The sequence below is a fragment of the Ursus maritimus genome, unplaced genomic scaffold (genome assembly GCF_017311325.1).
Source record: "Ursus maritimus isolate PB19 unplaced genomic scaffold, ASM1731132v1 scaffold_3, whole genome shotgun sequence".
Lineage (NCBI taxonomy): Eukaryota > Metazoa > Chordata > Mammalia > Carnivora > Ursidae > Ursus > Ursus maritimus.
The window spans coordinates 71,571,827-71,586,884 of record NW_024425563.1 but is presented as its reverse complement, the minus strand read 5'-3'; the positions used below and the strand labels follow the sequence as shown (position 1 = coordinate 71,586,884).

The window sequence follows — 15,058 nt, the reverse complement described above, 5'->3', positions numbered from 1 at the left end:
GATCCAGAGGTAAGATGGTCTCTCACTTTAATCATTAAAAGCCTGCCAGGAAAATATAAGCCATTTTCCTAAAGCTTTGTGTTCAGTTGAAAAGTGAACGCAACAGAAGTTTTTGAGCAAATGGGTCTTTAAGTGGGTCTAGCTTGTCCCCCAAATACAAAGACAATGCAGATCCCCCCTTCTGCTAGATGACCATTTATTATTACAATTAAATGTTTAAAACTCTTTAAGGTGATTTCCAAAGTGTTTTCTATTGCCTGATCTTTCACATAGTCTATTAAATGTTTATATCTACAGCCTATTAGGAATTCGGTCTGCTTCCATCTGCAAATTTCGTTCCATCCTAGACACCAATTTGCTTGAAAGTTTTATTTAAGAGTTTTTATTGCATAGATGCTTCCATTTAAGGAATTTATTTGCTCTCAAGTACAACAGCCCTATTGGAAGTTCTACTGCCTCATTAGTTCTGTTAAATAGCAGAATGTCTGCTCTGTGGACGAGCTATTGTTGATTTGTTGGTTATTGTTGATTTGTTATCATGGCTTTGACCCCACTTACTTTTAAGCAGTTGTTTAATTAAATACCCTTAGGTTCATAATCCATATTTAATAACATGTTATATACTAACCAAGGGCATGTATTCTGTAAGTATATATTTAGTGAACAGCCTGTTGAGAACTATAGTCTTTGCAGTTTGTTAGTGGTTACTGCCGTAGACTGCATCACCACCATCAACTCAGCACTCTCACAAAACTGCTTGTCTTAAAAATGCTACAGTCATAAATTAGTAGTTTTACCAATATAACCTTCTGTAAACTATTATCAGTGGCAGCAGGAATCTCTCTGTTTTCGCCTGTGAATTTGCTTTTAGGTCATTTATATAGCTTGTTCTGGATTATAATCTGTCTTCACGAGTGATAATCACATAAAGCAATCAGTCTTGCTAAGAATGATTATTGTCATTTTTATATTTTGTATTTTTTATAACAGTTTTACATTCCATTCCATGGAAAGCAGTTCAAATCTTAGCCACATAATGAAGGAAGGATTTTACTCTAATCCTTTAGCTAGTCAGCCCTAAAATTTACATTGGCAAAATCTAGGTCTTCCTTCAAAATAAGGGCTTTAAAATCCCTTTGGTATCCTTTCATAGAAACTAGAACTCTTAATTATCTTTCTCATTTCAGATACAAGCCACACACAAGCAAAGAGAATTGGCTAATAAGTCATGGGAAAATTTCTTGGCCAGAACATCAAATGCTAAAACTTTAAAGGTAGGATTTTTAAAATATTGTGATATCCACAACAAATAGCCAATTCTGACAGGCAGACTTTTTGAGGAATAAATATTCCTTCACTTTTTCTGCTGACCTTTCTATAGAATACCAACACTGTTAGATCCTCATATGCAATGTAGGATGATAACTATGCATTTTTGTAGTTACAGAAGAGCACTTTGAGGGTTTTTTTACTCTAGCAGTGGGAAGCAAGGGTGATGTTCCTGGCTTGCATAAACAAGATGATCGGTAGCCAGGAATAAGCAGGAGAAATGTGCTCCTACTTTCCACTTTGTGTCATTGATCATTTCTGTAAGAAGCAGAGTGAAGAACAGAAAAAACAACTGTGTTACCCTCTCCCCCAAGGGTATTTCCCCTCCATGACCACCAAAAGAAACATTATATTAATGCTTAAATGAGAACTGGGGATAGGCATCCCTTTGGGAAAAGGTAATAAGCTGCTTCAGGAATAAACTAGAAACTAATCTAAAAATTTTATAATGTTGATTGTTCACTTGAAATATGGGAGAAGCACCATGTATTTCCAAAATCTCATTGCTTTTCCCACTTTTTTCACTAATACTTTGGATATGTTTTTATGTAATGTTACAACTCTTTGTCTAGATCTGAAATTGTTCAGTGTTAAATTAGTCCATGAAAATAGTGAAACCACATTAAGGTAGTGAAACCAAAGTTAAGAACAAAAGCTCACTCGAGGTACTGTGTCTCCCCTTCTCACTAAAAATTCTTCCCAGCTTTACTTATAAAATATCCTCACAACTGTCTGTACTTTTAAGGAATAATTAATGAAAATCAACCATTCCATGCAGATCATTTGTTACCTCAAATTTCACCTGTTCTGGTGCCTAAACTGTTGAGTTTGAACAAAAGTGCAAGAAATTATACAATTTATTTTACTCTGTTTGAAATAGTTAAATGTTCTGAATTAGTATTTAAGCAAAATATTTTGAAAACATGTATCACCTGAGGTAAATTTAGTAGCTTATTAAATCATGTGCTAAAATGTGACTTCCACAGGACCTGCTTTATTCCTCGGTCATATAGACTCATACCTCTGGAAATTTCAATAATGTTCTCAGGTGATTGGTGTCTTCTGCAATATATAAAAGATGTAACTTACTAATAACTATCTTTTTAGCCTAAGTGAGTAAGTACAAGTTACAGTGCTACTTAATAAACAGTTCAAGTAGAAATCAGGCACAATTAAATGTACTTCACATACATCATTGCAAGTATGATAGTTAATGCTTTAATAGCAATTAATATTACTTTCTTTCTAATTTAAAAATCTTCAGAAAGCAAAAAGACTTCAGGAAAAAGCTATAGAATCCTCTAGATACAGTGAGCATCCACCAAATGCAGTATTTCACAGGACAGATATTAAAGGCCTTAACACAACGGTAAGTTTTTTTGTTTGTTTGTTTTGCTTCATAATTTTTCTTAGTAGATACTGAATTTAGTCTCCATAGAATGTTATTTCCATGGTTTTTTTTCCTCATATTTCTTTTCTTTTTCTTTGGTCAAATTTCACATAGTTAAGGCATATTTATTTCCAAGATACCTTCACTCTCACCCAGTACTGGTTTAGACGCAATCAGCCCTCCAGGATTCCCAAGAAACAGCTATAATTTTGTATCCTTTCTAAAGTCAGCTGAAGGATGAATGGATTTCTCATTGAAAAATTTTGTAAATGAACTCTTATATATATATATCTTTTGCTTTGTCAGGTGCCTTCTGGTCGTGTAGTAACAGTAGAAAGCACTCCTGCCCGATTACTGGGAGGACCTCTGACTGATACAGATATTGCTCTTAAAAAACTGCCTATTCGAGGAGGAGCTCTACAAAAGGTGAAAGCAGTGAAAACTGTGAATGAGTCAAAGAAGAGTGTTCCTACATAAAATAATCTACATTTTGAAATAAAGTTTGCTTATAATTTTTTAGTTAAATGTATCTTTATAAACATAAAGCAAATATTTTAGTAAAATACTATGGAAAAAAGAAAAGTAAGCACATATAATTTATTTGTATTGAAACTACCTACATATAGCATCAGAAGAGTTGTCATCAATTTCTTTGGAAAGATTACTAATTCTCTTCACTGAAATTGTAAAACATACTGTATCAGTTAAACTCCTTTGGTTGCATGTGAATTACTCCATCTAGTTTAAGCCAATAAGAACTTTTACAGTCTCTGTAGCTATCAAATCTAAGAGTAATTAAGACCACAAGCATTGTTGGATCTAGGGACTGAAACTCTGTTAGTAGGATCTTCTCCTTCCCTAGCAGTTCCTGGATTATATTCTCCCAAGTTGATACCCAATAGAGAACACATGCCTGTTTTCCAACAGTCTCTGCAACTGCCTCTGCATCTTGGGACCCTTGATTGGCCACATGCCCACTCCTGAGCCATTCACCATGACTTTGGCCAGATCTGAGTACTGCCTACTCCCAGAGGCAGAAGTAGGCCAACCCCAACCAAAATATATGGATGGAGTGGGGAATCAGGATATTGTTTTCATATGTTTATATAAATGCTGGGCAGCAAAAACATTTGCAATAAATTTGTTGGTCAAAGTAAAATATCTCTGTTATAAAAAGTAAATGTTAGTCATGAGCTAAACAAAAATAAAAATAGTTTTACTCTTAATATATAAAATATGCAAAGCAAACTCTAATGCTGCTTTTCTTCTTTAATGGGGGAAGGGAAGGGGAGACTGAGGAAATGCTTTCCCTCCTTTGGTGGTGAAGGTATTTTGCAAAAAAATAGGAGATAGATGTCTTAATGCTGGGTGTAGAGCAAAGTGTCCCCATATGCCATTAAGAGATTTCCATAGCCTGTCTCCATTCCCATCAACCCCACCCAGGAAGCCACAAAGTTGAGTTCATGTCCAGGACTGGGAGAGACAAGAACCTGTTTTCTTAAATAGGGAAATATAATGGAATTTGAGTCTAGATTCTAGGCCCATCTGCACACTCAGCAGTGTAATGGTAAATGTGTAACACTCGGCTCTTCAAGGGGAAAAGGCCCTCATTTGTAGTGTTTGCCAATTTGGATGGTGTAAATACTCCCACTGTGACCAATTACAAGCTACCAACATGATGCTACTGAATGCAAAGTTGAGAAGAGATGCATAAAATCTACTTTATCAAATAAGAGAGGGCTCCATCATCCCCACTGGGCCCACCTTCTCCTACTTCCTCCTTCATCCTCTTCTTCTTCTTCCCCCAACTCGCAGGGGAAATTCCTCCAGGAATTTTCCATTATCCCCATCTGTGAAGTTAGTAGAATCTGCAATGAAGGGAGAAACTGCAACTGTTGTTAATGTTCTAATTGGAATGAGTTGACAGTACACCATTAGCCAGCAGATTCTCATCCTGGCCCAGCTGCCCATTTTCATTGTGGCCCCTACGAGTTGATAATGGACATCAGCTTACCAGAGAACTTTGCCTCTCTTGAATCCTTTTCCCTATTATTACCACCAACAACAAGATATTAGAAGGCATGATTTGTTCTTCCTCTTCACAGGAGGCCCTAAACACAAAGATTCCAACAAAGAGTAGTTACTGGGACAAGAACTGGCATAAATAGGAACACGCAATGATGAGATGACCATACAAAAAGCACCAGATATACCTCAAGTATATCAGATACAGAATCAAGATGAAGTGTCCATGGCTAAGAACAATAAATCCCTGCCTCATTTTGTAGACTATAAGCTCCTTTCTCAGATGCTGAACTCCCTAAGGACAAGGTAGAAACCACATTTCATTCATCACTGAAACCAAGATATTGGTAAATAAATTATTAAATAAGTATGATGGTGGCCTCAGCTCCTGGCAGCCTTTCCCTTGAGCTTTGCAAATGCAGCAAAGTCCTGAGCTCAAAAGGAAGATTTATCCAGTAAAATACTAAATAGGTAATGCTAAACACAGACATATTAAAGTAGTTCAAATGTATTTACTCCATAATAGTGATAGACTTTCTCTAAAATGATGAGACATAAATACTATTACATTAACCGATACTATTACATAACTAATGTGTAGAAATAGAATTTATATAACTTGGTTGAATATAATTTTTGTGTGAGATACAACTTGGTACATCCAAACTCATTCGGACTGACTACAATCAAAATACTCTGTGCTATCGGTGGACCTTTCCCTCCTGCTGTGTAGATCTTACCCATCAGGAAGAGGAAAGAATCTGAAATTCTTCAGATTTAGCACCTGAAGAAATGTAGGTGGATGAAGTATAGTGTGGCTTAATCCAGACACCTGCCCTTGGTAGAAAGACGTGCATCGAGTTTGCATATTTCAGTTCCAGCCACCCTTGCAGTGGGCAAGTGAATCGGTCTAACACTGTCACTATAACGGTCTCTGTCTCTCAGATCTGGTGCTTCCACACCACTCCTGAGCCCATTTAGCCTACCCGGCCTGACTGAAAGGCAGATAATCTACTTCCCTCATGAGTCGAGACAAAATTTCAAGCTCTCACACTGAAACTTCTGCTAATAAACTACATGAAAAGAGAGTCAAAAGAATAAAAAAGGAGTTTAATGAATACAGATGAAATGGTTTCGACACACTTCAGTAATGAGATGTTTACCACATGAGGGAGCTCATTCCTTGGTTAAACTGTTAGCCAGTTTTTGCTTATATTGGATGAAAACCAGTGAATAATCAGGTGAATAATTCATTCATCTCATCCTCAGTCTGTCTTCTGGAGCACAAGGTATGTTTCATATCATAGGAAAAAAAACTATCATGGTCAGCCTAAGTCTTTTCTGTAATCATTTTTATTTAATGATTCCAGAAACTATATCTGGCCAGCCCCTCCTGAGGTGCCACAATTTGTTAACTATTCCTCTAAACTGTGACCAAACTGAACAAAGATTTCCAGGTGTAGTAGGATCCATGAAGGATATAATGAAAGTAGTCTTCCTCATTTTTGCACACTTTCTGCCAACACAGCCTAAGCTTATGTTAGTTTCATTAGCAATTATGTCTCATAATTGCTTTTATTAAATTTCCAGTCAAGGATGCTTTTTGAGAAAAAAAAAAGCAGCCCCTGACATTCAGGAATTGGCCTGGTACTATCAGGTACAGAAACACCTACTGCCCAGATCTTGATTTCTAATAACATTCTCCAATAAAAGAAACCAGGGCTCCTTGAAGAAATGGCTGATTCCAGGGATGGGTGGAAATGCACACGATGAGTCTGGAGCATCCTATAGAGTTCCCAATGACCAAAGCTGGAACAATTTCAGCAACAAAATAAATAATGAAGTAGTACTGGATTATAACCCAAAGTATAAATAAAAATCTGTAAATCCCTACTGACATAAGTAAATAATGAAAGAAAAGGAAAGAAGGAAGCAGAAGAGGGGGAGGGAGTGAGGGTAGACAAATCTCCAATACAAAGAATTCCAGATAATTTATGTAGATATTCCCTCCTCCAGTAGGTGGGACATAACTGCCCATTCCTTTAAGTGTGGGTTATGCTTAGTGACTTGCTTCCAAAGAATACAGCATAGAAAGGGAAGAGAAAACATTACAGTGGAGAAACCTGGTATATACTACTTTAGCCAAGGTTAAACATCATCAGTGATAACTCATGTTGGTGGCATATACCCGTGATCTGAAATATTGAGAATAGTACTTTACTTCTGTGGTCTTCATCTAAAAAGCCTAAAAAATCAGTCTAACCATGAGAAAAACAATCAGGCAAACCCAAACTGGATATTCTGCAACATACCTGACCAGTACTCAAAATTGTCAAGGTCATTGAAAACATCTTAGAGCCTAAGGAGACAAGATAACTCAATGTACGGTGCTGTCCTGGATGGGATCCTGGAACAGAAAAAAGGACATCAGGGAAAAACTAGTGAAATCCCAATAAAAAAAAGAAGTTTGGTTAATAATTTATTGCTATTAGATCATTAGTTATGACAAACATACCATACTAATGTAAGATGTAAACAATAGGAAAAAATAGGTGAGGAGTATACAAGATATCTCTGCACCATCCTTGCAACTTTTCTGCATACTTAAAACTATTCTAAAATAAAAATTTTATTTAAAGTTTAAAAAATGAACTTTGACTCATCTAGTCAGATGATTTTGAATAGGGCAAAAGAGAAATACACACTGTTCCCCACTCAACCACATTTTGACCACCATTTCTCTTTTTAAACATATATTTTGATATCATAAAACTACTTTGAATTATTATATTATTTCCTACTGTACCTTTGTCCCACTGCAATGGCAGCTCTGTGAGTCAAGGATTATTTAGCAGTGTACCTCTAAGCTCAATGAGTTTTTGTTGAATGAATGACGAAAAAAAGAATAAATTTTTCTATATACAAATGACATGATTTGTGCCAAAAATTGTGGGGTGGGGAGGGGATTTTTAACAGAACATGGTATCTAAGTACCAGCAAAAAGGCTTAAGATGAATTGCTCTAAAACCAGAATGCCCATTTGGCAAATGTCCTTATTTTTACTATGTTTAAAAATCCAATGTAGCCTGTAAATTTAATTAGGAGGACTAGAAACCCATTTCCAATTAGCCTATTTTGGAAGGCTAACAATTAAGTTTAACTGACTAACACCAAAAAGTTCATCATTGTTGCAATAGAAATTTTTATGACAACTATGGTGATGACAACTGGTTGAACCATTTTTTTAGGTTAAAATTATCTGGTTTTGCTTTATGCCATTGAACTTCTGAGCTTTGATCATTTGCCCACAGGTTGTAAAAGAGAGAGCTTCTCTAAGAAAAATCATGACCCTGTGCCTCTGTAGGAAATGAATTAGGCAACTTCTTGTGTATCTTTCTGGTCAATTTGAATAAGAGAACATAAGACCGACCCTCCAACCAGTTGATTTTATGAGCTTAGGGATCTGTCATTAATTGGCAAGATAAAATATTTTCAGTGTGGAAATTCATCAGACTTACAACCTCATATTATCTGCAACCAGTTATTATATAAAACTCAGTTATATGAAATATTTGTAAAATAATACTTGAAAGCTATGCAATCCATTTATTCTTTAATTTTGGAGATTCTTTAAAAATTGAAACAAAAAAATGTTAAAAATATACTGGAGGTTCTTAACCTGGGCTTCATGACCCCTCCCCCCAAAAATCATCCACAAATGATGGACACTGTGTTCATACAACCCCTAGTAAAGTGTCTACAGCTTCATCAGAATTTCAAAGTGGTCCATAACTCAAAGAACGTCAGCCCCCACTCCACTCTTTAAAGTTTATTCTTTAATCAAGTTGAACCATCAGACAATTGCACATTTGCTCAGTATTATTTGGGGAGCTTTTAAAATTATTTATATGTAATTGAGTTTGGGTGTGCAGGCATCAGCTTGCATTGAAGGGAATCTGACATTGCCAAGAACTTGAAAACACAGTGCTGTATACCATGGTAGCCATTATAAAAACCTATGATTTTTATTGGTTCTTAGTCATAGCAAAGGCTGGGCTTCTCCTAAACGTGCTGTTTGGTTTTCTTATCAATAGTGTGAATCTTGAAACTGCTTAAGAGTCCTTCTTCACCTGGAGAAGTAAGAAACTCAAACCAATTTACAGCTACTCCTTTTATCAAAGGTATAGGCTTTTTACAACATGTGTTTGAAAGTATTAATCTAAACTACAACTACATATTATTAGTTTCCTGTCTTCATTTCCCATCATCTCAATTTCCTCATCTACTTCATGTTATCCTATTGTTTGGTATATATTTTTAAAGTTTCATGTCCTTTTTGGAATAAGATGTGAGATGGAAATAAATATATTTTAAAAAGAAGAAAACTGAGCTAATAACTAAAGACAAAAATTCTATCAGACTGCACTTCACTAAAACAAAATTTCTCGTTACCTTTCTGTTATTCTTTTTTAAAAATGAAAACAATGAAAGTGAGAACATAAAATGTTAGTCCTTAATGCACAGAAAAACACTTTAATATGTAGGATGGGTTGGTGATGAAATGCACATTTCAGAAGCCACTCAGTACACTACATCAAGATTAAATATTACTTTTTAGGACAATACTGGCATTAATTTTGGCACAGTTTTAAAGTCAACATTATGTATAAGATACCTTGTAAAATTAGTTACAGCATTACTTCATTGTCTACTGTATTTAAAAATATATTGCATATGCATTTTAAGTGTTTTGTTTAAAATAAAGATGCTTTACAAAGAAGCCTTCCAAATAAAAAATTGACAAATTACCAGCAAAGACGGAAATGTTAATTCAATAACCGTAAAGCATTTACACATCAACAAAAATACAACTTTCATAAATATTAAAGAATTAGAAATAACAATTTTGATAAATACTACAGGAAATATTTGACCTAAGAAATAATGACAGAATTAAACTTTCAGGTTGATGTCACCTTGCTTGAGGTCTTTTCCATGTTCTCTCTCTTATACGTAAAACTCATGTCTTGTAAAATCCAGTCCTATAATATTAGAGAGGAGAAATTGTTAATTGTCACTCTAATGTGACCTTTAAGATTTCTTCCTTTTAAGTAACCCTATTGAAAAAAATTTAAAAACCTAACTATATATCGTATGTTTAAATTTTCTTCAATAAATGTAATAGGAAAAATTATAGTGTTAAAATAGCTTTCTTATGAACTATTCAGGTGAAAATAAGGTAATAATTTTAAGGGTCTACCAAATGTATTATATCTCAAGATAATTTAGATCTCTGCATATCAGAGCTCCTACAGTTTCTAAATAATACAAAATCAGTAAAAATGAAAATCAAAGTCAATCATATTAGGAAAAAATAGGGCAAATTTGCTAGCTTGTTGGCAAATAAGGATTAAATATAGAATTTTTAAGAACACTAAACTTCTGTTCTTTTAAGTACACATTTAAATTACCTCCTATTATCTTCTGTGGAAAATTATACTTGTGAGGCATCACCTGTCTTCTGCCCATTCCATGAGATCGTGAAATCAAGCAGTCTACATACATGTCCCAGAAATCCTGAGCTATGCTTAAGAAGACATTATAATGTCTAGGCCGCTGGGATTTTTGCAAGAACAACATGAAATTCCAGAAAGCATCAACATTGTGCTGTATCTTGAGTTCCTTGAGATCTATCAATGTCAAAGAGCAAGCATTCCAGCACTGGAAATCAATATCTTCCGTGATGCCTGGGCTGATGCTGGCAAGCACCCCCTTTTGAAATTCAAAATCAGCATTAATCAGATTGATCAACATCATACAGCCCAGTGGTAGGGAGAACCATCTTCTTGAGGCAAAACCCATATTCTATATAGAAAAACAACAACAACAACAAGGAATATATTTTTTTAAGTTTATTTTTTTATTTAAATTCAAGTTAGTTAACATACAATGCTGCACTGGTTTCAGGAGCAGAATCCAGTGATTCATCACCCACATACAATGCCCAGTGCTCGTCCCAGCAAGTGCCCTCCTTAACGCCTATCACACATTTAGCCCATCCTTCTACCCACCTCCCCTCCACCAACCCTCAGTTTGTTCTCTGTATTTAAGAGTCTCTTATAGTTTGCCTCCCTGTTTTTACCTGATTTTATTTTTCCTTTCCCTCCCCAATGTTCATCTGTTTAGTTGTTTAAAAAAAAGGGGGGGATATATTTTTAAGTTAAAAAGAAAATTAATCAGGACACCTGGGTGGCTTGGTTGGTTAAGCATCTGCCTTGGGCTCAGGTCATGATCCCAGGGTCCTGAGATCGAGTCCCCCATTGGGCTCCCTGCTCAGTGGGGAGCCTGCTTCTCTCTCTGCCTGCCACTCCCCCTGTTTGTGTGCTCTCTCTCTCTGGCAAATAAATAAAATCTTTTAAAAAAAATTTTTAAAAAAGAAAAATTATTCAATTACTTAATGATCTGTTTAAACCTAAAAATTTGAAAATACATATGTATTTGGTTTTGATGAAGCCAAATTAGCCTACTACATATTTGTTGGTTTTCCTCTAAGTTGCTGGCTCTCAGACCTTCCTTTGAAAAAATACAATCACAATTTGCTTACCAACCTTCTGATTAAGTCTTCAGGAGCCACTGAAATCCAAAACATGTTTATGAAGATGTGATGGATTCATTTCATCACAGACTGTTAGAGCTGAAAGAAATCTTTGAAAGCATGTGCTCCAACCTGCGCCTTTTACAAATTAGAAAAGTTCCCACGCTATGGCTCAGCAAGTTCTCAGGTCTGCCATCTCCCTATCCAAGACTCCTACCACCACACATTCCAACTAAGGGGATCAGAATACAGTCCATTCTATGTGTAGCCATGAGAAAAAGGTGTTTATTTTTTAAATTTAGATGTTACCAATCAATTAACCCAAATGGTGTTGGATGCACCAAGTTTCAAAGTTACTGATGCTTTTTACATTCATTCATTGAAAAATATTTGTTATTTACTGATGCCTGGTAGATCCCTGGCTTCTCTCAGGTTGTTCAGTATCTGTTTGGAGAAGATTAACATACATACCTGAAGGAGCACGAAGACAATAAAGGTAATATGAGCTTACATGATATAGTGCAGGGCCAACGACACTCCGCAAAATCTTGGCATTTTCTAATGCTTCTTTGCACAAGTTTCCCTGCCAACTGATCACTCAGTAAATTGGTTACATGAGTGGACGTCAAGTGAATTGCCACGGAGCTACTATTCCAGGCTGACCCTGGAAGTGTCCCTGACACAACCTTGACAGCCAGGGCAGAGGAGTGGGGGTGGGGGTTGGGGGCAGATCCAGAAGACTCACCACTTCCTTACTGATATACCGCTGTCTGACACCTCCCCTAAAATAAATTAGGATAAAGAGCCAAATCAAAAGAAACAAATTTAAACTTCGGTTATTCGGGTCATTTCATATTGTCGAAAACTGTGCAGATCCCCCCAAATGAGCTGAGAGTGCCAATTTATGATAGAGTTTTAAAAGAAAAGCACTGGGTGGGGCCTGAGAATTTCCTTCTACAAGAATTTCAGGTTACACTCCTGACCAGTGCCCTCTTCCGGGTCGGTCATCTGGACTCGTAAGGGGGAACCCGAGCGAGAATGGAGTACCTCTTTTCCGCGCCCAGGCGCGCATCCAGCACGGTATTCCGTGTGCGCTCAGCTCGCTTGGGGTCTCAGGCGGCTCCTACCTGGGAAGAGCAAGAGGTCTCAGCGCGGGAACCGGACGACTCCCGGACCCCCCGGCTCTTACCCCCTGCCCAGCCGGACCTACCCCCGGAGGCAAGAAAAAGGCGGGAAGCCGTGCTCCGCGCTGTCCTCCACGGGCGCCCAGAGCGCCTCAAACTCTCCCTGCTGAAGTGTGTCGGCCCCGCGGCGCTCCGGGGCTCGGAGGCTCTGGCTCGCCGAGGGCGGCGCTTCAGGCTCTGCTGCGGTCCCGGAGGTGGCGCCGCGGTCAGCCCCGCAGCCCGAGCCACGCTCCTTTTCTAGAGAAAAAGGAGGCAGAGAGTGGGTGGCCACCCTCCCGAGGCCCAGCCCTCCTCTCCCCACCTTCCCTGACTGGAGACCCACTGGACCCGCCCCGCCCTGCACTTGGTTGCTGTTCCTGTCCTGCCCTCCTCCGAATTTCTCGAAATTACAGAGGCTCAGGTATTCCTCGCTCTCTCCTTTCCTCTTACTTTCCGCCTTTCTCTGAGAAAATCCATCACAGCAGTGAATTTACTATATACCAAAGGTATCTCCTCCCTCCACCCACCCAGCCTTCCGCACTATTCTGCTATCCGGAGAAAAACTTTCCTAAGACTATGGACCGTATTAAAATGAACCTCCTTGATGAGTTCTAACCTCTAGCTAAGTAGCATTTAAATTATTAATACTAACACATACACACTTGCAATGCATCTTCCCTTCTACCTAGACAGAAACTGTTTAACGCTGAGAAGAGAGTTTTCCTTAACCTTTGGGAGAAAGAAGACTCGGCTTAAGTCCTTTAAATATCTATCCATATATTGTGCACCAATCTCAACCTTGACACATCATTTGGACGATCTTTGTGTTTAAGTCTGTCTTCTATACCAAAATCCCAATAGCAATCATCATATGGAGCTGTATGGGAAATCAACCCAAAGCTAGTTGCCTTATTCCCACTTACCCTTAGTCACCCTTTCCTCATGGGTTCTTGAGCTGGGATGGTGAGACTATGGGCCAAACCTAACAGCCCAATTTCCCAGCAGTTGTCCTCCTTAAAGTCCACTTCTCCCAGCCCTACAACTATTCAAAGCTCCACTCTGCTCTCCTCATCATATCAGTACAGCCATCATTAGTCCTGCCCTGGCAATGTCTTTCCATGTCCCTCCCAACTCTAGGAACAGCTCCTGTACAAAACAGAACTGAGAAGTGAGTCATTTACTCTGATTAGGTAGAATGCACACAAATCCATCTCACACCAGATTTTATTCAGCTCTAGGTTTCCGGGCATTTCAGTCCACTATTAATCATGGACTCTTAAAATTAGAGGAGACATTTAAAGTTACCTAATCCAACATCCAACATCCCATCTGAAGCTTGAACCCCTCACTCTCCCAAAGAATTCCCCACCCACCAAAGCTGTTGTCCAATTTGACTTGACCTTGGTTGGGTATTCCACTCCTATAAAATAAGCAAAGGATACAAACTAGGAATTCATAGAAGAGTCATAACCAAAATCCAGTAAATATGAGAAAAGATGCTCACCTTCAAGGAAACAATACATTGTTTTCTCTAAAGTTTAACAAAAATCGAAGCATTTGATATTATACAACATTAGCAAATTTTTGAGAAAATGAACACTTTCATATGCTTTTGAGAAGGGTGTCAGGTAGTAAGTATAATCACCATGGAAGAAAACTGGCATAATTTTTTCAATCTGAAAATGATCCAGAAATTCTACTCTTAGTGTCTACTGTCAAGTCAATGACAGAAAATATCCACTATATCCACTATAGAGATTTCTTTCCCAGGTCCACTGCTACATTATAAATAGAACGTGTCTAAATGATGACAAATGTATTTTTTAAATCATTGTTGGGTAATCCAGAAAGTGAAACCTCCAAGGAAAGAAAAAGGGAATAGAGGAGAAAAAAGAACAATCAAAGAGTAAGGAAAAGGAGGAAGTGGAGAAAAAAAAAGGAGGCTAAAAAAGTGAGATATGGATAGTAAATTTGGAATTTGTTAATTGATAAATACATATGGTAAAAGGTTAGATATAGATATTGAATTTACACTTCATAAAGCCGCAAAATATGTATGGTAAAATTTCTTGGGTAACTTCTAAATGACAGAAATAAAAAACACGACTTTTGAACAGGTAGAAAATAAAAACTGAATTTAAAAAACCAGATTGATATGTGAACAGTGTAGGTGGTCTTGCTCTGTGCTTTGCTGCAGGCTGCATTTTTGTCCTCTGAGTCATGTGGGGTTGGCTGACTTTTCTCCTGATTCTAACACAACCCACTGTTACAGTGACCAGGACACTCCAGGCCCTTCCTCCTGGAGGAATCCAGAGAACTTCCAGAAGCTTAAGGTAGCTCTACAGCTCTACAAAGGAGTGGGATCTTTTCAGCCATGAAGCCTATTGTTGAACCTCTATCTCTTAGGTGTGGTACTGACTCTGCTCTCTGTCTTTATTAGACTGATGGAGTCCCTGGGGGCTTAGTGGAGAGCCCATTGCCAAGGAGCTCCTGGACCACCAGAGGTCAACTGGCTAGCACAGAGCCCCCAAGTACCTTCCAGACCATCCATCTAGA

General features: G+C 37.7%; 2 protein-coding genes across 5 annotated transcripts in view; one reads left to right on the top strand and one right to left on the bottom strand.

The window, feature by feature from the left end:
* CFAP69 (cilia and flagella associated protein 69) overlaps positions 1-3,205 on the top strand; it is a 50,422-nt gene extending 47,217 nt beyond the window's left edge. For all 3 annotated transcript variants that reach the window (XM_040644289.1, XM_040644290.1, XM_008686216.1), the window contains 3 exons: positions 1,188-1,274; positions 2,594-2,698; positions 3,026-3,205. In XM_040644289.1, the coding sequence (XP_040500223.1) occupies positions 1,188-1,274; positions 2,594-2,698; positions 3,026-3,196 (363 nt within the window). In that variant the 3' untranslated portion in view covers positions 3,197-3,205. The remainder of the gene's footprint in view (positions 1-1,187; positions 1,275-2,593; positions 2,699-3,025) is intronic.
* A 1,096-nt stretch (positions 3,206-4,301) lies between these two features.
* FAM237B (family with sequence similarity 237 member B) lies at positions 4,302-12,670 on the bottom strand. 2 transcript variants are annotated; one of them, XR_567257.2, is made up of 8 exons: positions 12,550-12,670; positions 12,387-12,466; positions 11,353-12,121; positions 10,216-10,609; positions 9,721-9,786; positions 7,057-7,151; positions 4,734-4,830; positions 4,302-4,587 (listed from the first exon to the last, which is right to left on the bottom strand). XR_567257.2 is itself a non-coding variant. In XM_040643734.1 (5 exons), exons 4-5 carry the CDS (start codon positions 10,604-10,606, stop codon positions 9,752-9,754), a joined length of 426 nt encoding a protein of 141 aa, XP_040499668.1. In that variant the 5' UTR covers positions 10,607-10,609; positions 11,353-12,121; positions 12,387-12,466; positions 12,550-12,670; the 3' UTR covers positions 9,147-9,751. The 2 variants fall into 2 exon arrangements, 1 of the variants encoding a protein (XP_040499668.1); XM_040643734.1 differs by lacking the exons at positions 4,302-4,587; positions 4,734-4,830; positions 7,057-7,151 and having other exon boundaries at positions 9,147-9,786.
* Positions 12,671-15,058: the final 2,388 nt, after the last annotated feature.

Bases quoted from the DNA above. Each gene is read 5' to 3' on its own strand.
- FAM237B (XM_040643734.1), bottom strand. From the start codon at position 10,606: ATGGGTTTTGCCTCAAGAAGATGGTTCTCCCTACCACTGGGCTGTATG. The intron at 9,787-10,215 runs GTAATTTAAATG...CTAATATTATAG, and splicing joins TCCACAGAAGATAATAGGAG to GACTGGATTTTACAAGACAT.